At 33.4% G+C, this 23,491-nt stretch overlaps 1 protein-coding gene across 1 annotated transcript; it reads right to left on the bottom strand.

Moving 5' to 3' along the window:
* Nucleotides 1–1,530: 1,530 nt before the first annotated feature.
* On the bottom strand, nt 1,531–12,438 carry LOC128159288 (MAM domain-containing glycosylphosphatidylinositol anchor protein 1-like). The gene is made up of 6 exons (XM_052822352.1): nt 12,184–12,438; nt 11,771–11,837; nt 10,045–10,130; nt 9,597–9,726; nt 8,721–8,899; nt 1,531–1,880 (listed from the first exon to the last, which is right to left on the bottom strand). The coding sequence occupies exons 1-6, from the start codon at nt 12,436–12,438 to the stop codon at nt 1,794–1,796; spliced, it is 804 nt and encodes a 267-aa protein (XP_052678312.1). The 3' UTR covers nt 1,531–1,793.
* Nucleotides 12,439–23,491: the final 11,053 nt, after the last annotated feature.

Here is a 23,491-nt window from a genome sequence, read left to right as displayed (position 1 = left end):
GGTCACTGTTTTATCAATTTAGAATCTACATTATTTGAGGATGTTTGCATATCAATTTCACTAATGGTAGCATTTTAGTTCTAGAGATAAAGATTTTTTAACATTTTCCTTATATATTTCTATGTAAAACTTTGAACCCCTCTATGTATACCAGTATTGATTTGGTGGCCACGGTTTTAACAAATTCGAATCTACACTATCTTTGGATGATTGTATAGTAATATCACTAACTGTAGCCTTGTAGTTCTTGGAGACAAGATTTTAAAACATTTATCTTAATATTTCTATGTTAAAATTTGAACCCCTTTTAAAGCCCCATTTTTGGTTTTGGGGTCACAATATTTACAATTTAGAATCTACATTATTTGAGGATGCATATTAATCTCACTAATTGTAGCATTTATTTTCTTAAGATGAAGATTTTTCAACTTTTTCCTCTATATATTTCTACGTTAAACCCTCTTAGGGGCCTAATATTGATCAAGGGGTAACAGTTTTAACAATTTAGAATCTACACTATCTTAGGTTGATTGTATAGTAATCTCACTAACTGTAGCTTTGAAGTTCTTGATAGAAGACTTTTAAACATTTTTCCTATATATTTTCATGTTAAACATGATTTTAACAATTTAGAATCTTCACTATATATACAAGCCATTGTGTAAATATTAGCATTTCTAGTTCAGTGGTTCTTGAGAAGAAGATTTTTTAAGACACACATCCTATTTTCACTGTTCCATAATTAAATCTTTTTTAAAAAGGGTTTGGCCCTTTATTTTTACAATTTAGAATTTACTTACTATAAGAAAGCTTTGTACAAAGTTTAGCTATATAATTTTGGCCAAGTGGTTCCGGAGAAGACGTCAAAATGTGAAAAGTTTAGAGACAGGTGGACGGACAGACGGACTGACGACGGACAACAGACGATCAGAAAAACTCACTTGAACCTTCGCTTTAGGAGAGCCAAAAATATCATTTTTTACCTCAACAATTGAACGTTTTATAAAAATATTCTAAACTGAATATTTAACATAACATCGATTTGTAACCCATAAATATGTTCAATACTTAGGATTTGTTGATTGAATCTGGCGTATGTAACAGACCCCCCCCCCCCCCCAAAAAAAAAAAATAAATTATTTTTCATTTATTCATTGCCCTTTCTTTTATAAAGTGGGTCTAATGTTCTATGCTTTTGTCATAGATTGAGAGATGACCTTCTATACATAAAAAAGACCCATGGGCCACATCGCTCACCTGTACAATAGTTCTTGTATCATTGACAATATATTAAAGAACATGTAAAAACTTTTTTTTGGACATCATATCTAAGACACACACCCTATTTTCACTGTTCCATAATTAAATCTTTTTTAAAAAGGGTTTGGCCCTTTATTTTTACAATTTAGAATTCCCCTTTTTTTTCGTATTACTTATATATCCACAAGTACCTTCATGGAGTACATATTTTCAGAATTAAAAAAAACATTCGTTATTCAATATCATTTAAGTGATATGAGATATGTTACATAGACAAACTCAGTCACACAACATAATAATAATCCATATCAATACATAATATTTTAAAAAGATAAAACATGTGCATAAAAGTCTCTTTAGATGAAGTAGAATTACACGAGACAAAGAAAATTCAACAGATCGAAAGAAAGAAAAGCACACAATTGTCGAGTAAATATCAGCAAAATACTGTCATTGTCAATCAGATAGATTCTATCACAAAAACCCAAAAGAGTTATTTTTCTTGATGGCAGATGGCGTTAGTTCCTCGCCACCTACGGACAGGCGAAGGGCCACAGCACGACGTAGTCGATGGACATGTCGCTGTAGTAGTTGGTCCCCCTGATGCCTTCAAACCTTATCTGAAAATGGATTTAACTAACTTAATGAATTAAAAGTAAATTTTAACTAGATGCTGTCATTTGACAGTAATACCCGCACCATGTGTTTGCCCCTAAATAACACTGTTTTGTACCAGTTTATTTACAAATGAAGGCTATATGCAAGCTCCGGTAATACAATTAAAATTTATAATTTTCATGTGATAATACACATCGTGACATGAGCAGCACTTTATGTGCAATATGGGGTAGAACTGTTTGCATTGAATTTTCAGTTAATCAATAATCTTAACATTTTATGTCATAGAAAGTATAATGGTCTATATAATTATTACAAACAAAATTGAAAATTAAATTATGCCCCCTCCCCGTGGCGGTTGCCGGTTTTAGATTTGCTTCTGTGTGCCTACATGAACATCATCGTGTGCACAGATTTAAATAGAGAAGGGGTGGGAGTGAGGGGTCCAGACCCCCCCCCCCCCCCCCCCCCCATGAAAATTCATCTATATCAATTGTAAAAGTACCAAAAATACACCTTGGACCCCAATGCTCTTACAGACATGTAAACGCTCAAACCCATTGCGCTTCAATGTTAGGTAACATTATTTGGGGGGTAACTATTTAATCAATATTTGATATACTTTATTGTTTATCTCAATAGAAAGTATACATGTACATCACAATATGCAGGTGTCCTGCACCACCTTAAAGCTGTTATTTACCTAATAAAATAGTGCAAGTGGATTTGAAGAATAGGTCATAAAAATACATGCATGTTACAAATGAATGATCTTTGTCTGAAGTTACGTACACAACACAGGTCTGCATGTCTCATTAGCGGGTACTAGTTTTACCCAGCTCTTCGATTAGATGGGTTCACGTGTACAACGCGGAACGGAAAACGGAACGGAAAGCGGAACGGAAGGGAAAACGGAAAATCTTATCTAATGTTATTTACCTCATAGATTTGTTAATCATGCTAAAACGATATACTTTATGTACCTTTTTATATTTTTTTTTGAAAGATTAGCAATATTAGATTATTTATTCAAGAATATTTATTACCTCAAAATTAACAGTACATGAATTGACCACTATATTCTGTCCCAAAATATCTTCGATTCACTTTTTGCTGTATATTTATATATACCTCAGGGTTTAAGCGATTCTCTTTTAGAAGCATTACACATTCTCATTATTCTTTCTTTAAAACGTCCTCTCTAGCTTATCAGCTGGTATAAATACACGGCTAAAAACAAAGAAGTCTACGGGGTTTTGCATTTCAACAATCCCGGATTATAGTGTTGAAAAATTGTGCAAGGTCTTCTGAGTGACTTCCAAATGGAGAAAAGATGTCAACATTTTCCATTATAAATCGTCCAAATGTGCTGCATGAATGTTTTGGGATCGACATACTATAGTCCCAATATATAATCTTAAAATCAAATTAGGCAACGTCTAGAGCTCTCTATTCGGATCATATGTTTATAGCTGCCGGAATAAACAACTGCTTACAGTGCTTAGTAATGCAAACGTAAACAAAATTGCATTGCTAAAAATACTAGTTTCACAAATTACTAGTTTCACAAATTACCGGGTATATTTTAATGTTTTCTGTATTTTAATTTTTAATGTCGTCAGTCCTACGGTTTTTTTTCTTCCATCTCAATGATACTGTATCGTCTGTATGATAAAAGATCGTCTAGAACACCGACAATTCAATTTTGATGTAAGTATATACATGTACATCATCATATTTGAAATATAAAAATGTATACATTTGATTTTTCCGTTTCGTACTCAACTAAAGCCGAATGAATACAATGCTATAATTGATAGACATTCATATGAATATTAATAAGATAACAACATGTTGATAATCATTCATTAGATATAAATAAAAGATACAAAGTAAATCGTTTCTGGCCAGTCTATATCCTTTTTAAGCGATAAACGTGATGCTATTTTCCATTCCGTTCCGCTTTCCGTTCCGCTTTTCGTTCCGCGTTTTAGCAACACCCATACATACATGTCTGTGTTTTCCGTATAATGCAGAAAAGGATTAGGCCCCTAGTTAAGATCAGTTAAAGGAATTCATTATTGTGTTTTAATTGGATTATCATTATGATGTTGACCAATTTAGGTAAGCATAATACATGTAGTAGCAGTAGCGCAATATAATGAGATGCCAGCATGCATATATAAGTTCTACTTTCACTTTCTAAATGTGATCTCCCTTTGACAGCATATACTGTATCATCATCTTTTAATATTTAAATAAGCTTATCATCGTTACCTATCCTATCGCATTTGTAAAGTTTCTGTCATTTTAGTTGCAAAAGTTATTTTTTTCATTTGTCAGACTGCATGATCATGCACTATTGAGTTGACCCCATATTGACCCTGTATAAACAATTACTTATTAAATTTGTGTATTACATGTAAGTAGGTGTAGACACTTATCATTTTTATATAAGTTATAATAGGAAGGAAGGAGTATTTCTTTCCTAATGTATTATAATGCATCAAATACAATGTAGGTCATGACCTTATGGGACTGTTCTGACCCCACGAAACAGGAAAATACAAAATATCTTCTAATGTCATTATGCATGCATGATGCATCAAATGGTGTAAAGTACATTAATGACCCCCAGGTGTTGTCTTTAACCCCCCAACCCCCATAATAATGTATTTTATCTTATTCATATGTTATACAGTAGTGTTTGATCCATGTGCCGGGGAATTCCTAGCCTAATGATATGTCACTGCTTTGTTTTAGAAACTTTACAATTGCCCCAAATAGGCGATTAATACACATGGAAGTGATGCATATAACATTTTGTTAATCCAAAATGTTAATCACAAGAGAAAAAGCAATCAAGAAATGATTTAAAATGTGCTTCTGTACACATGTAAGAATGTATTAAGAAGACTGAATCTTTTTAACCAGATTAGATTGGGGGGTGGGGGGGGGGGGGTGACTGTGGATATAAACATTTATAATTTGAATAATTTATTGTTATTAATTTTAACTTGTCAATGAATACTACTTATTGATCCCAAGGTAGAAATATGACCTCTGATCATAACTCAATAGATCATTTGTCAATTATGCAAGGTGTAATATAATTTTTTTAAGAATAACATTTTTTACCAGTTTATGTAAGTTTTTAGACACCCAAATTATATTTTGATTTTGATAGATCATTCGACAAGGGAGGGGGGGGGGGGGGGGGGGGGGGGAGAACAGTTTATATTTGAGTTTGTTTGGGAGTGGGGGTTCCAAGTCATATATTTGACAATTTTTTAATGTAATTTAAAATAAGACTAAGCCATAGTAGAGTCATGAACATGAATAGTATAGAACAAAACAAAAACTAATACATATACATGTATATATACATAGGAAGTATTACAAAACAGATGATTGATCTATATCTGTGTTCTTAAATTGATCGATCATATATCATGTACATATTATATTATTGTTTCTTTGTTCAAGGCATTTAAAATGGTATGTAGGTCATGATCCCAAATGCTCTTCCTGATATAATTAAATATCATAAAAACCATCCCCACCTTAATCCAAAGATATTATTCCTTGTTAGGTCATGCAGGCGCATCAGATCATTATGGCATGTAAGTCATGACCCTAAGGGGTCATCCTGACCCCCTTAGAATCAGAAATTGTCAATTATCTTTAAATTATTGATGTTTGATGATCCTATCTCTATTTAATCTTTATTATTAAGTTTCCCGAATGAAATTTGAAGACTTATTGTTTTTGTACGGTTCTTAATACATGTATTATTATTCTTCATCTTCTTTTTCTTCTTTCCTGCTCTGAACTTGTTTCTTAGAGATGGCTGAACAGAATTGTACAAAACTCTAGGATTTGATAGGCCTGCATATCTAGTTGTGCACCCTGGTTTGATTTTTCTCATTTTGGGTTAGACAACCACTTTTCGGGGGAGGGGGGTGTCAAAAGGGTGTGGGGTCTAACATTGAACCTTGTAGGAAGAATCGTAGACTCTATTGTACATGTAAATGGTAACTTGAAAACGGACAAAGATAATAATATAGGGTTTTCATAATCATATATTGGCTGTTACTGGCAATATATAGGGTTTATTAGATCTGACCCCTGGGGTCATCCCCACCCCCCAGGAATTTGAAATTACTATATATCTCAGAAACTGTTATAATCATGACCCCTAAACCATATATATTCATGTTTCTGATGTCAAGGGGCATCAAATGTTATGTAGGTCATGGGCCCTGTGGGTGGTCCTGACCCCCTCAAACAGCAAGTCCCTTAATATCTTCAAAACAGTTGAGATCCCCACCCTTAAACCATATATATTCTTGTTCCTTGTGTCAAGGGGCATCAAACGGTATGTAGGTCATGGGCCCTGGGGGTGGTCATGACCCTCCTTGAACAGGAAGTGCACGAATATCTCGAAAACGGTTGAGATCCCCACCCCTAAACCATATATATTCTTGATCCATAAAGGGCATCAAAAGGTATGTACCAGTAGGTAATGGGCCTCAGGGTTAAATTTAATTTTTCAAAACCGTAATGCACATCTATGGAACAGTTCCTATCATATCCCAAGATATGATGTGTCTATCCATTAAATCATAAAAGGATTTCTAGGATCTATGTTTTTTTAAAGTGATAAACGTCAATTTTCTGCTACTTTTTGACTCCCTGGATGAAATTTAAATTTTTAAAACCTTACTGCACATCTATATAACAGTCCCTATCATATCCCAAGATATGATTGTCTATCCATTAAATCATAAGAGGAGCTTTTGGATCAATGTTTTGTTTTTTAGTAATAAACGTCAATTTTCTGCTACTATTTGACTCCCTGGATGAAATTTAAATTTTTAAAACCTTATTGCACATCTATAGGACAGCCCCAATTATATCCCAAGAGATGACGTAGCTACTCCAAAAGTTGTAAGAGGAGTTCTGGGAACCATATTTTTTTGGCCAAAAAACGTCATTTTTTGTTGCCCACTGATCCCCTTAATAAAAAAAAAAATTCTGGAACCTGATCACTTTTCAAAATGACACCCCCAATCATATTCTAGAAGATCATTTGGCTACTGCCAAAAAAAAGTGACGTTTTTGAAACCAGTTTTTTTGTAAAAAAACGTCATTTTTCAGCCATTAAATGACCCCCAGGACAAAATTGAAAATTCCGAAACCTTATTGCGCATCTATAGGATACCCTAAAACATATTCCAAAAGATGATTTGTCTACTGTTGAAAATGTAGGAGGAGTTCGAGGAAGAAGGTTTTTTGTGAAAAAACGTCATTTTTTACCAATTATTTGACCCCCAGGACTAACAGAGAATTTTTAAAACCTTTTTACAAAACAACATGATACCCCAAATCAAACTCCAAGAGTTCAGTTTGCTGGTTTATAAGATGTAAGAGCAGTTTGAGAAAGTAAAACGTGACAGACGGACGGACGGACGGACGGACGGACAGACGGACGGACGGACGGAACAGGGTAACAACAATATACCCGAACTTTCTTTAGAAAGTGCGGATATAAAAATATACCCCAACCCACCCCACCACTAAAATTTCGCGTTGATTTTGTTTTACTTTAAAACGCTACAAATAAAAAACAGATTCAATGCGATTAATAAAAGCTTCAATATTTTGTTTATTATGTTCTTTGATCGAGGCATTCGGCTTTTCGTCTCTTAATCAACACCAACATGTTTTTTAATTAGAATCGCCAGTTATAAGCTTGATCTGTCCAATCTCAAGATCTTTTGATGGATAGTGATGATTTCTATCTATAGGTTACCTATTACATGTTTGGAGTATTAAATGCGATGTTCAAGCTGTACATGTATACTACGAATTAGTACAATAGATTTGTAACCACGAAAATGAGGTAGGGTTATATAAAAGTAACCGAGAAGTTGACAGAAACTTTGGTAATTGTTTTTCCCTGTTGCTTTCAGTGTTATATTATAGCATTATTTGGTTGGTTTTAATAAATATCTTGTTTCCAGGGACTTCTATTGTTGCTATATACCTAGATTTTTATCAGAAAAATTGCATATTATATATAAATATATAATATATATATATATGCAACCAAGAACTTTATTTGACTATATACATGTACCTCGGTGATACTGTATTTTAACACCTAGGCAATGTGTTACATATTACATGTAACCTAGATTGTGATTGTTTGCATCATTATTGCTGTATTACAAGCACTAGGATATATGATATATTGCTTCAATTACTAACTTATGTTGTAGGAGACATACTACAGATTACATATAACCAAGGACTGCAAATATTGCTTCTATTACTAACTTATGTTGTAGGATACTACAGATTACATGTAACCAAGGACTGCAATTGTTTACATTATTTTTGCTGTAAAACAAGTGAGGTATATTGATTGAACAGCTTGATATTTAGGCAGGATAAGACAGATAACATGTGACCAAGGACAGTCTATGTTATTACAGATTAAATGTAATCAGGGACTGGTTAGGTTATTACAGATCAATGTAACCAAAAACTGTAGGGTATTTGAGATTACATTTTTATGTTACCGAAAGACTGTAGGTTATTACAGATTACATGTGTTTGTGACTGTAGAGTCATACCAACTACATGTACAAGAAACCAAATCATGAAGATTATTGCAGATGGCATGTACACGAAATTGAGGAATGTATGGTATTACCTATTACATGTACAAGCAGACAAGGCCTGGTTGTTTTTACAGATTACATGTACACATTCTCAAGGATAGTAGGCTATCACAGATTAAATTTACACGCTATTAAGGACCATTGTTTATTTACCATAGTGTTGTTGTTCAGAGGCAGGTTGAGCTTGTCAAGGCTGTGCCACGTGTTGCCTTGGTCACCAGACAGTTCCCAATGCGTCACTGGTGGGTCACTTCCGTTTATGGTTTGAATTTTAAGAGTTCCTTGCGTTGAGCCATACATATGATAATACATGGAAAGGCAATATGTCTTGTCTGAAATTCAAAATTACAAGCGTTAACTTATAATTATGTTGTTAAATTAGAATCGTCATTTCAAAAATAGAAATAAAGACTATAAGTAAAGAGGGTAATTCTTACATGTGCTTTTTTAAAAACTATTAACTGTAATCTCTAAACCTATAGGTCGTTCTTTATCCATTACTTATCAATATATCTATAGTTCTGCTAGATGTACTACTGCACAGTATATTGGTTTGATACGAAATACCGGATCTAACGGTCATACCTGTATGCTATTAGCGACAGAGGACCATTTTAACAAGAGCTTGGACTTTGGGCAGTTGTGTTAAAACAACAATGTGACACAGGTCTGTCTATATCATTGCTGGCCACTCAGCCATGGCTCTTTAAAATCAATAAGATTTGTCTGGCTTTTGAGCTAAGACTACGCAATTGGTGCAAATTTCGTTTGAAACTGCGTCATTTTTAACTTGTTTTGACGCAAGAAATAGATAGCTACATCCTACTTAAAGTCCAAGGTATTTTTTAAATGGTTCTATAATCTGTCGGTAAGACTGTAATCTATTGGCGATATTTAATCTACTATAGGGCATACCTGTAATCTTTTGGCGATACTTAACTTACTAGTCCTACATGTAATCTATGGGCGATACTTCGTCTACCGGTCATTCCTTTAATCTATTGGCGATAGTAAATCTTTGGGTCTTACCCTCGAACACTCTGTTGCTGACCAGCCAGGCCGTGTCCCCGGTGAGTCGTGGGGAGGAGGTTTCTGTGTATTTATAGTAACTCCCAACCTTGGCTGAGGGCGGTCCAGTTGACACAGATGATGTGGATCCCTGTTATACGCATGTAACCATGTGAAAATCAGTAGGGAAGTAATTGTTAATAACGATAGTACCGATTACAAAACCGCCAAATCGGTTTAAATTTTACACAATTAATAAAAACAATTGTTATCTTCGTTTAAAATACCTTTCGAAAGGAATTTAAAAGATTTTCTTTATGTAAAATGATATTTTGTTTAACTGTTCATATTTCTTCGACAGTTTATTAACCACATACAATATATATGCCATTTTAAAGAATCGCTGCATGAACTACATATAGGGAAATTGTGTACTGATCCAGTTGATAGTATGTGACAATAAACATACCGATTTCCTCGTCCAGTCGAAAATGTCACCAGTGGTCTCCGTCAGGAAACACGATGGTTCCGTTGTCAACTCAAAGTTACATACGTCTGAAAAATAGTTATCGGTTTAGATAGTTTTTTTTTCAAACCAATTTGAAGCTATAGGATATATTTGTAACGACTACTACAATTATCTTTCCTGCCTCTAAGGTGCTGGCTGAACAATATTTGTCATGTGTATAAATGTAAATTTATGAATTTAATTTTGTGTCCACAAATCATGACAAACAGAAACGTGTCAGTGCCACATTGACACTTTTAAAATATGTGGAAGAAATAAATAAATATATAAATAAATAAACTAATAAATAAATAGATAAAAAATAAATAAAAAAATAAATAAATAAAAATGTTATTCTTGCATTGATACGCTTCCGTACAAGACCAACACGATAAACTTTAATTTATGTCAGGCTGACCTCTATTAGTTTTGTTGATATTAGTTTAGAAACTCTAAAAATTATACTGAAACCGTAACAAGGATGAAGAGGTAAATAAAACGTTAAGAATATTGTAACACCATGCAAATTATCTTTATCAAGCAGCATGTCCAAAAAAAGAGGAAAAAAAACCCAAGAAACAGAACGGCGTTTCAAAAGTGCGACTGAAGTGGCAATTCATTTTAAAAGGAGCCTTCTTGTAGTTTTTGTTTAATTATCGAAATATGAATTTTTTGTAAATGATTTATAAATAAATGAAAAAAAGTTCTATGACAATCATTTTGCAAAATAAAAAAAATAGCAACAAACGAAAGCCAGTCGATACAAAGTGACACACATATTTTATCTGGCGGTCAATTTGAAACATGACATACCAAGCATTAAACTGACAAAAGCATTCAAAGCTTTGTCAAGCATTGATTAGAAATACTCTTGTTAAAAAGTTTGAAATATTTGGCATGACCCTTTAAAATGCTTTAGTTGATAGACCAATTATAAAGCACATATCGATGCAACTTTAAATTATTTCATTAAGCAGATTTTATTGACAAGGCAATACTGCTAAAAGAAAGAGAATTTGTGACATTTTTTAAAAAACCTCATTTGATGTTCAGATTAAATGTAGAACACAGATTATTAATTAATATCTAAATCATCGTCTATATTTTTTGATTTATGTGCATGTACCTCTGACTCTATATCTATTTTGTAAATATTTATAAATATGTACCTCATGTTTGAGTAAAATAAATTCAATTAAATTGAATTGATCATATTATGTGCAGCCATTGTCAGACGGACCCCCCCCCCCCCACCCCTTGCTAAATATTAAATATACATGTGTACCGACTTTGACAAAGGTATCAAAATATTTAAAAATCAGGTGAGCAGTTGGCTTGACTTGTAACTGGCATCTAGGCAGTAAGTTAATAAACGCTATCACAAGTAAACAAATACTGTATACATGGAAATTTTCGCTTCTGAGTTATTTTACCCATTTTGCCCTCTTAATCAGCAGGCGCATATAAGACTGGACATATTCCTATGTTTCAAATTATCTCTCTTAAAACGTAACTGTGTCTGGTCGAATTCAAGACGAGGCAAAACTTTTTGAAAGTGTAGAAGGGCGAAAATTACACGGGGCGAAAATAACCCTGTATACAGTAACATTTTTATAATAACTCATTGTAACAACCTTCACCATCTGAAACAATTACATGTAAATACAGCCCCATAGAATAGTATTACCTTGCTGAACACATTGCGCCGTCTCTCTGTCGTAGAACTCCAACGCACCACAAGTCGTGTTCAGTTCCTTAGCAAACAGGAATTGAACATGATTTTACAACTCGAATAATATTTTTATCAATTTATTTCAGTTTTTCAGGAATTGGTTGGTTAAATTCATTAGAGCTTTGTCTTCAGTGAAATGCTACACATCATAATTTTACCATTTAACTTATTAATATTTACACAAGTATTCTTGTTCTACACTCATATTTGAAGAAACCATTAACATCAACACCACCCAAATCTTTTCAATTAAAATTATTTTCAAAGTTAAAAAAAGGCAGTTTGAATAAACTATTTGAAATAAAACCTTTAGCCTTTCATCTAATTTTTTCTTCTTCAAATTTTCAACGTATCGAACTGTCAAATACAAATAGTATAAAATATATTTGATACCCGCGTGACTCGCAGATCTCCACGGCCAGACACGAAGGGTCCCTCAGACACCTGTCTGAACAAGTCCCCATCAGTGACCCCGGGAACGTCGTAATGGTCTCATAGGCGCGGATATCGAAGGCGAGGGGGACATCCGACTCGTATAGCAGGCTTTCACAGGTTTCGGCTTTGCTCACAGAAACTGCCACAAGTAGCTTTAGAGCTACGATATTCCAAATCCGAGTTCGCATTTTGGTAGGTGTTAAGCGCACCTGCTTCAATTTCTCGATTTTGTCTCCTCCTTATTCTGAATGTATTTCCATGAATGATCTCAAAATTGAATCGAAAATATTTCTCTTTAAAAAACTTGAATACTAATAATAGTGCTGAGAGGGTTAGTTTAAACAAATTTAATCAAAATAGTAAAATAATTGAAAGAAGCTTTTCAATTGCATGTTCTAGGCCCTGGGACGTATCATTGATTTGTAACGAAGTCAATGCGTTTAAGTTTTTTTTTTCTATTTAGATTTACCAGTCTAAGTTTGCAATATACCTGATAAAATAATACAACTAAATAGCAAGCTTTAAGAAGAATAAATCAATGAGAGAGAGAGAGAGAGAGAGAGAGAGAGAGAGAGAGAGAGAGAGAGAGAGAGAGAGAGAGAGAGTCGGTTTGTTTCGTCCACTAATTCAATCTTAACTTTCTATGTCGCCATATGCGATTAAAATCTAGTAAGAAAAAATCCTACTAACCCACTGAATGTTATGTTTCATTGATATTATTCAGCGTATTAGTTTTTTGTTGATCAAAGAAAAACCTTAGACTTGCTAATGATGCATTTTACGTATCAATGCGCTGATCCAGGAACATTTTAGGGGGGGGGGGGGGTGTCTAAAATAATTTTGTTAGCCAGGGAGGTACCGAGGCCTATTTTCGGTAATTTTACTATGGATTTCTTTCTAAGTTTGAATTTTCAGGGGGAGGGAGGGGGGGGGGGGGGGTTAACACTACGATTTCAATTTCAATTTCAATTTCTTTATTAACCAATTAAGGGCCCTCAAGGGGCAACATGAAGACTGTACATACAACATCCAATGTACACATAAAACATTCAATAAACATACATGTATACAAGAGGGAAAGAGTTGGGTGATTGAAAGAGCTAGGACAGACATGAACATTTGATTAGGATATTTATGTATGTTTCTATTCATTCAATACAGTGTCTTCTATATATTTATGTTAAACACCATACATAAATATGTCAAAATACAAATGTACATATAAATTTGAAATAGTTTATCAAATGATTGAAAAGTTAAAAAACCAATATTTGACTACAAAATACAAATTAAGGCAATGCCTTTTGTAAAAATTTACTAAGAGAGTTTAATATATCTAGTTCTTCACAGTTTAAAATCCAAAATAATTTTTGTTTGTCTTGTAAACTAGTAAAATGTTTTGCTTTAGATGAAATTAAATAAAATAGTTCCTTCGGTCTGACCTGGCTTCCTGTCGTAAACACATGACTTCCTCCCAGTTCCAGCTGGAGGGTCCCCCTGCCCCCCCCCCCCCCCCCCCCCGATGTTACGTGCCTGAAAACAAAGTAAGCATTGCGATTTAAACTAGATATTTATATGCGACAGAAAGATTGAGTGTAGTCGTCTGCTGGCGATGGAGGACCAGATCGCCCCCGTCATCACGCTACTGCAGTTTGCAGAGGACGTGGTAAAAATGATACATTAATAACGTTGAATCACCATTAATTGATGCTACCGAATTGTGGTGTATTTCATCACTTCTCCTCCACCACAACACTATACAATTATTATATATTTTACGAATTTTTACCATTTATTCCTTGTAATAACACACCTTGCGGATTTTGAAGCAATGTATTAAACGTCCAATACAGTGTTCAAAAGGCATCCAACGGGCGATAACTCGCGGAACTCTACAACTGTTTACGTAACTTTCATCAGCTGTTTTGTTGCGTCCTGCATGTGAACAGTCCGGGGGACAAAAACATCGAAGGAAAAAGATAAAGCAAAGTAAGTCAATAAGATTGTTCTATCCTTCATTATAATGCAGTATTTTTATGCAACTTTAATAATATATAATCACCGTGTATATAATTATAGATGTATGCAAACACCTTCGATAAAGAAGTGAACTACGATGCTTTCATAACATCGTTTTTGTAAACAAATTTGAGAGTAAAATATTCCTGGTAAAAATTCTCAACATTTTTATTACACGTTTTGTGGATTTTTTCACTATATTACAGATTTCCAATATAATTAAGTATGAAAACAATAATATAAATATGTACATGTATTATAATGGACGTATCCAGATAGAGCGGGTTACATATACATATGTACATTGGACACTTTTTTAAAAGAAAGGACGAACTATATGTATGTGACTACTGACTACATTGCAGGCAGAATTATGATCAGTGTACATGCACAGTAATTTCTGAGATAATCAATTCCCCAAATGACACGTTTTTAGACATGCGACCGTTTTACACGTTTTTTAAAAAGACATAAATGCAGAGTTCGCTAGATAGGTTATGAAAAAAAATCAAAGGTCATCTACCCTACTATATATACGAGATATATATACATTTTACTATGGTCGTTTTATGGACGAGTGTTAGTTTATGTAACTAAAGATTCAGACTAGTTATTTATACTGCAGGGCCATGCATATATAATTAACGTCAATTTATGTAACATAGTGCATTATGGGATAGATAAGACACACCGTATAAAAGGGGCAGAGAGTAGACATTATATGTTATACAAGTACAAATTATGAAACTGCGCATCACTTAAAAAAAAATTTGGAAAAATATAGTGCAGATGTACGAAAGTCAGGTTACACCAGTATTATTTATATATATATATATATTGGTGAATATGAATTCACCAATCAAGGGCCCTCAGGGGACATATACATTTAAAAAAAAATCATGATTATATCCTATAATGAAGGAAATAATAGCCTAGAAATGTCCAGGTTCATATTACAGGCAGCAATATGCAAAATGATTCATCAATAGAATGAAATATATGTATGGGATTTTACGCATTTACCTGTTTGAGATAATGGGTGAACACTACAGCTATACAGAAACAAAGTGGCCTGAAAACAGAGTGTACCAAGAGACGGTGCCTGCACAGTCAATCACATGGTTTGTTCTCAAATTGTTAAGCCAGTATGCTTATACATAACAAAACACAACACTTCCCTCTAAAAGTAAATACATTGCACATGTATTTATATGTATATATAACTATAACCATTATAATCCACCATTAAGAATCATTTCACTGAGTTGTACAAGTATTTGGTAATCTTCATTTGTCATAAGCCAGTATAATTTTCGGTCATTGTCCATGTATTGAAAATTTTTACACGAGTTATTAGCTAGATTGTACAGAATATCTCTTAATGCCTTATTATGATCACATGAGAATAAAAAATAGTTTTTATCATCCACTGATTTGACATTACACCTATTACAGTATCTGTCTTGTCGAGGAATGCCTTGATATCGTCCTCTTTCAATATTAAGTCTATGAACGGAAATTCGAAAACGAGTTAAATTCTCCTCTGCTAAAATTTTTAAAGTAATCTAACGTAGTTCTCTTTGCCAAAATTTTGCTTAAAAGTGCTGTAGCAACTTAGTTTTTTGTCAGCGTGTACAGTGAATTTAGAATTCCATTCTTTTATATAGAATTTAATTAAACAGTGTCCAAGTGCCCTTTTGAATTCTTGTATTGATACTGACAGTATATTTTTATGCCATCAATGCTAATGTGTTTTACGGTGCGACCGTTGGGGCGAGCGCAGCATGTGATCAAACAACGAATTATGATAAATCAATGAAAATAAAATTAAGAACGTAAATAAATTTGATTGCAAAATAAAATAAAACATACTTATCTTTTCAGTAAATTTCCATTATTCATAGTTTATAAGATTTGTTATTTATTTATTTATAAGTAGAACAATAGTTCAATCTCAGATACAATGTTGTTGAATAATAAAGATTTTAATATAAATGTTCATTGCACTCTTTCTCCTCTTTTAAAGTGATTGTAACGTACGTCAGTTCATCCCCTTTTTTGCAATAGACATTTTTTCTTAAACTTACATACACAAAAAGACATATCATAGACCCCCCCCCCATGTTAAAAAAATATTTTTTTTTAAATTTACACATAGAAAATCGACTTATAATGGAGTTGCCCCCTCCACTTTAAAAAATAAATTAATTTTTAATTTTGTATTAAATTTACGCTTAACAAAAAATTGCTTATCATATTATACAAAAAAATGGAGCCCACCCGAGCATGTAATAAATGGAAGTGAAAATAAAGAAACCATTGAACTGCTAAGGAGCTGAAGGATTAGAATTTTCATGATTTTGAGAATTATCCTTTTTTTTCTTTTTGCCTGTAAAGATTTTTTTGGATGAGGCTGCCATCCACCCACCCACCCCCTCAGAAACAAAGTGGCCTGAAAACAGAGTGTACCAAGAGACGGTGCCTGCACAGTCATTCACACTGCTTGTTCTCAAATTGTTAAGCCAGTATGCTTAAACATAACAAAACACAACACTTCCCTCTAAAAGTAAATACATTGCACATGTATATATATGTATATATAACTATAACCATTATAATCCACCATTAAGAATCATTTCACTGAGTTGTACAAGTATTTGGTAATCTTCATTTGTCATAAGCCAGTATAATTTTCGGTAATTGTCCATGTATTGAAAATTTTAACACGAGTTATTAGCTAGATTGTACAGAGTATCTCTTAATGCCTTATTAAGATCACATGAGAATAAAAAATGTTTTTCATCATCCACTGATTTGACATTACACCTATTACAGTATCTGTCTTGTCGAGGAATGCCTTGATATCGTCCTCTTTCAATATTAAGTCTATGAACGGAAATTCGAAAACGAGTTAAATTCTCCTCTGCTAAAATTTTTAAAGTAATCTAACGTAGTTCTCTTTGCCAAAATTTTGCTTAAAAGTGCGGTAGCAACTTAGTTTTTTGTCAGCGTGTATAGTGAATTTAGAATTCCATTCTTTTATATAGAATTTAATTAGACAGTGTCCAAGTGCCCTTTTGAATTTTTGTATTGATACTGACAGTATATTTTTATGCCATCAATGCTAATATGTTTTACGGTGCGACCGTTGGGGCGAGCGCAGCATGTGATCAAACAACGAATTATGATAAATCAACAAGTTGCTGTCCTTTAAAAAAGGACTACAATACGTGGACCTTTTGCATGTGTTTCCAACGTAATCGTGAAAGCCTTAAGATTATCAACGATTCCACCGACTCTAGCCCTCTACTTTTAACCACTAAATTTGTATGTTGTATACATCTATGTATAGCCCTGACTTTTTATCTTAGAATTTAAAGGGTTCATACTTCTAAAATAATTATGATCTATCTATGAATGAAGTTTGCATGTATAGTATCAGGCATTCGGTGAATTCTACTATTTGCGCACACATTACGATCCGCACTACTTTGTTAACAGTATGCAGTGACAGCTTTGTGTACATCAAAAATTTCATATTTTGATGCATTTTTCTTAATATTTAAACTTTTATACAGTGACATAATTATTCAATCATACTTAAAAAAATTTAATCGGGAAGTTCTCTAGCCTCGCCTACTATAAAAGTAAAGTTAAGTTACATGTTTATTCGGAAAACAACAAAACATTGCAAATTATGCTATTTGATGCATGTTGTAGTTTCGGCATAACATTAACTTATTTCATAACACTGATAGGTTATACATGTATCACATGCCAATCATTTCTTTAAAAGGAATACTTTGTTTCTGTACTGTTTACCGACAGCGCCTTTGAACTTATGTGTGCATATAACGTAATCCCGATTCAGATAAACGTGTGCTAGCCTGGTTCCCCGAGCTACCCATTACGCACAGGAACCAGGCTGGCTCATGCGCAGGCTGAATTTTCCCCATAGCATCCGGTTTAACCTCGCTTATATATTTTCTGCGTGGACCTCAGGGTCCACGCAATGAAAATAAAATTAAGAACGTAAATAAATTTGATTGCAAAATAAAATAAAACATACCTATCTTTTCAGTAAATTTCCATTATTCATAGTTTATAAGATTTGTTATTTATTTATTTATAAGTAGAACAATAGTTCAATCTCAGATACAATGTTGTTGAATAATAAAGATTTTAATATAAATGTTCATTGCACTCTTTTCCTCTTTTAAAGTGAATGTAACGTACGTCAGTTCATTCCCTTTTTTGCAATAGACATTTTTTTCTTAAACTTACATACACAAAAAGACATATCATAGACCCCCCCCCCCATGTTAAAAAAATATTATTTTTTTTAAATTTACACATAGAAAATCGACTTATAATGGAGTTGCCCCCTCCACTTTAAAAAAAGAATTAATTTTTCATTTTTTTTTTTTAATTTACGCTTAACAAAAAATTGCTTATCATATTATACAAAAAAATGGAGCCCACCCGAGCATGTAATAAATGGAAGTGAAAATAAAGAAACCATTGAACTGCTAAGGAGCTGAAGGATTAGAATTTTCATGATTTTGAGAATTATCCTTTTTTTTCTTTTTGCCTGTAAAGATTTTTTTGGATGAGGCTGCCATCCACCCACCCACCCCCTTTGAAAAATCAAAGTTCTGAGAGTGCTGAAAGACGGGGTCTTGAAAGTTTGAATTTGTAATAGTCCTGGATTTCCTCGAATATGCTTCCAAAATTTATGAGTTTGAATTAGTTGTTACAATCTATGTGAATTCAGCTTTTTTGCAATTGTCTGATACTTGATGTCTAAATTTTACTCCATCCCGGCCTTCATAATTGTAGAAATTTGACACAACGGTATATTATGTAAAATAAGACCCCAAGGAAAATTTTTAAAAATTACTACTAATCGGGAAAATCGAACAACTATGTAAAAGAAGATAATTTTAATCATTAGATTTATTCAATTTTGTGATCCAAGGGAAAATCCACAAGTCGGACGGTATCCGTAATAAAAGTTTAATGAAAACCCCGAAAACTCTAAAACTGCTGAATTAACAAACAAAGTGAACATTTGTATACCGATAACAAACACAGGCACCTGACGTTAGAAATATTTTTTTTTACAATAAGATTCCAAGAACTTTGACAATAAAAAAATTTGCCACGGTCGCCATTTTGATTTTTAAGACCGACTTATCTGACACGATTTTCTTCTTTTGGGAATCATGCAAAATTGATAGGTAAAATTTTTTTACCTATTAATTTTGCATCAAATGAAGAAAATAAATCTGATCGCCACTAACTACTTTTTTGTGTAAACTCGTGCATCACCAACACGAATTACGGTACAACCGTTCCTATCATTAAAAATCATACTCCGAAAATCAGAGACATAAATAACAGAGATTGTCAACTCCGCCATTAGTGTGTAGATGTTACGGGACCAACCTTACTTTGAGAACTACAAGTGCAACAGCAATCTTGTATAAGTCATTCAATTTGAACCTGATAGTAAACATGAACATTTTAAGCATGTTTTATTTATGAAAAATTTACATAAACTCTTTATTTAGTTTTTAAATTACTTTTTTAAAACTTATTGACTTTTTACAAAGTAATGGTAATGCATTTCTTTACTCATGTAATGGTAATGTAATGCATTACTTCAAGAAAATTAAGTAATAGTAATGGTAATTTAATGCCCTAATTCACGAAGTAATGGTAATGTTCAGTGGGGCCTCAGATATCCGGACACCAAATAACCGGACACTTCAATTTACGGACGATTTCATTTGGGAACAGATTTTTTATATACGTTATTTTGTCTCATTTATCCGGAATCCCGCGTTCCGGATCCGGACGGTCTGTTTTTGTCACAAAACACCAATTTACTAATAATCGTTCTTCATTTAACCGGACCGTAAAATTTGATGATACCGTACTCAGTACAAAAGATTACCCCTGTCAATTAAGTTTCACACCTTTTTTACGTGCTAGACCCTCATGAGTAGCTTGTATAAACACACACTGACTTCCCAAATCACTTTCAAAAATTGGAAAATTGCGAACAACAGTTAATCACACACATATCACACTTGGACACAAAGGATTTAGCTAGATTCGGTTATCATTATTATATTTCATGACAAAATAATAAAATAAAGCAGAGTTCTTTATATCTAAAAACGTTCATATCAACAGACAACTCTAGCATGTGTTGCTGTATGGTATAAAAGGCAAAAAAACCTAGTATCAACACTGTGGCCATTGTATACAAATACATTATCATTCATGACAACAATAGACACATTTCAGATATCCGGACGCTTCACCTATCCGGACGATTGGACTTGGGAACGAAAGCGTCCGGATAACTGAGGCTCCACTGTAATGCATTATTTTACAATGTAATTCACCCCAAGCCTGATTCCAACTAAGCCGGAAAACATGAGCATTAACATTTAACTTGGTTCTTCAATCGATAATTAAGATTGCATACATTATATAATGTATAAGTCTTCCAAAATGTATAATCTATTATAGTTTTTTCTTACAATGCATTGTTTAAAATTTAAATTCAGTTTAATCAACTAAAGAGCCAACGAACGAGAAGGCAAATTCAGACTTGTTTTTATTTTCTTTGTACAAAATTCCTTTAGAGACGAACAGCAGTCATACCGCAAGTAGACTGGAAGCCAATGAAACACCTATTCTATTTAATTTGTAAAACATCTGTGTATAACCCGTCCCGATTTTAACTTCGGCTTGCGCATGTAGTTTGGTAGTGTTAAGGTGAAAGATTGTCAAAATAAAATTCACAACTTTTCAAAAATGTCACATTGCGTTTGGGAGCTTTAATTTCGATTCCACCATCCACCTCTTCTATTGGTTAATGACACCAACTTAATCGTCAACGGCGCTGTGCATTCAGTAACGTAACTCATTCAACATTTGAACCCGAGCAACAATATTTTGATCAATAAAACTATTTGTTTATTTTCTAAATAGAATTTTGTTTATACACAGAGGACTTAAAAGATTTAATGCGTGTTTTTATAATATATATAACCTGAAACGCATGAAAACTTTCTGCACTATTTTCTTACGCGTACACTCAATTCATGTGTTCTACGCGTGCCTTCCGGTTTGAGACTTCGGCTGACAGTAAACCAATAGACGGGGTCACGTGACCCCGTCTAAAAACGATACCATGTGTAGCGTCCTGGAAATCAACGTTACCGTAATTATAGTGAATAAAATAAATATTAGCATTCATTCAAATGAGTGCAAGTTACAACTGTTTCCTATATCTGCTGAAAATCCTCTCATTCTTTAGCTTTGCAAGATTTTGAGAGTATTTTAAGCAGATTTACAATAACTTCAGTTAGAGTAATTTCCCATTATTGTGACGTCAAAGTTTACGTTGGCTGTGTGTCGTGTGACTCTTTAAAACTCCCCTGAGAAATAAAAGTACGCAAAGTTTACTGTTTTATTTACTTAAAAAGCACGATGATCTTAAAATCACACATTTTATATGCTTCTCAAAAGTTTTACTTTGATTCTCGCGAGAACGTGAGGTTGGAAACCAATGGTACTATGAATTGTGGGTCAAAATTTACTGACGCCGAAAAAATCTATCGGATCAATGTGTAAACCTTTGTGACGTCACTCGATTATTTTTGATTGAGTGTACTGAGGTGAACTTTAGAGGTAACATTGGTTGTATGTCGTATACATCGTTATTGTTTTTATATTGTTTTCTGGTTCTCGTGAGAATGTGAAGTGATAATAATTGCCATGATTACAGGGAACTACTGGGACGATTAAAACAATGCATTACTGGTCCGATTTACTGACGCCAAAAAAATCGTTAAATGAATGTGCAACTATAATCCGAATTTTCTATTCACACCCGCCTTGCCGGTAGAGCTCGCTTCGCGCCGGCGCACTGCGCTCGCTATTAAATAAAAATTGAATTGATTCATACCAGGAGGGAATATTCTGTTTGAACAACTGTTTTGATTCACAATAAGCATTATACAAAAGTGAAAAGGATTGACTTTGATGACTTAACATATATCTCATGATATCAAAGTATAAGGGAAATTTTCCAAATTCAGATAAAACAGCAAAGTTTGTTGCAGATTTATGTACACCAAGTATTGATTTACAAAACTTCAAATGCACTTTGTCACAAAGTAGGTTGGAATAAATTTTTTCCATTGCACAACCAGGGATCTGAGTTTTTTTTTGTTGTTGTTGCAAATGGATTAAAGTACCCCCAAATTTCCGCGCCGTACAATAAAATAGGTTTAATAGTACTATCAGAAATAAATGTGAATTGTGGTTTTGATGTCCGGATTTGGAGAAATAAAACCCTTTTTTGAGTTTGAAAAAAGATTTTAACGCTTTTTGATGAGGCTGCTTTTGAGCAAAGGAGAATGAGCCTGAGGAACAAAATGACACACCTAAGTATTTGTATTCAGAAACACATTCAAGTTCAACATCAGCAAAGTTAAATTTAGATTTAGAGAGTCTGCCCGCTTCATTAAAAACTATTATCATAGTTTTGGATATATTAATATTCACAAATAGGAATTTTTTAAAATAAAATTCTATAACTAGTAAGTAGGTGAGGGAGAAAGCGTACCTATATGCTCTCATACATTTTGATCGCTTAATACAGTGGGGCGGGGACTAAAATAAAGGAAACTGGAAGTTAAAAGTGAACTCCTACTGAAAATGTAGTTTATATATCTTGCATAGGATTTTTTAGCATATTTTAGGTTAAAATGGTATTCAATTAAGGTGAATATGTCAAAGATTAAGTTTATGCAAAATTAAGTGTAAAATTCAGATATTTATTTTTCGTTAATCTACAGAGGGGCCATATGGCACAATATCTTTTGAACAACCATATAAACCCGTTGTTACTCAGGTGAGAGATGTCGCCCATTGGGCCTCTTGTTTCTTTGAAAGTACTGATACATTAAATGATTTAAGGTGACTCGCGAGTTTACTGCTTGAGAGAACAACTACCCTGAAATTGTGTCCGTGTGATCGATAGGTTTCAGTGTTTTATTTCTAAAATTTATTTGAGATTCGTTTGCGTGGTAATAATGTTATCGTGTTTCAAACACAGTGTCGCTAATAAAATCAAACAATGCCATTTCAATGAAAATATAGTAGAATGCATATCTTAGTCGAAAAACGCATTTCAAA

Source organism: Crassostrea angulata, chromosome 8 (assembly GCF_025612915.1).
Source record: "Crassostrea angulata isolate pt1a10 chromosome 8, ASM2561291v2, whole genome shotgun sequence".
Classification (NCBI taxonomy): domain Eukaryota; kingdom Metazoa; phylum Mollusca; class Bivalvia; order Ostreida; family Ostreidae; genus Magallana; species Magallana angulata.
The sequence above is the reverse complement of the archived record's forward strand: the minus strand, read 5'-3'. Positions and strand labels throughout refer to the sequence as shown.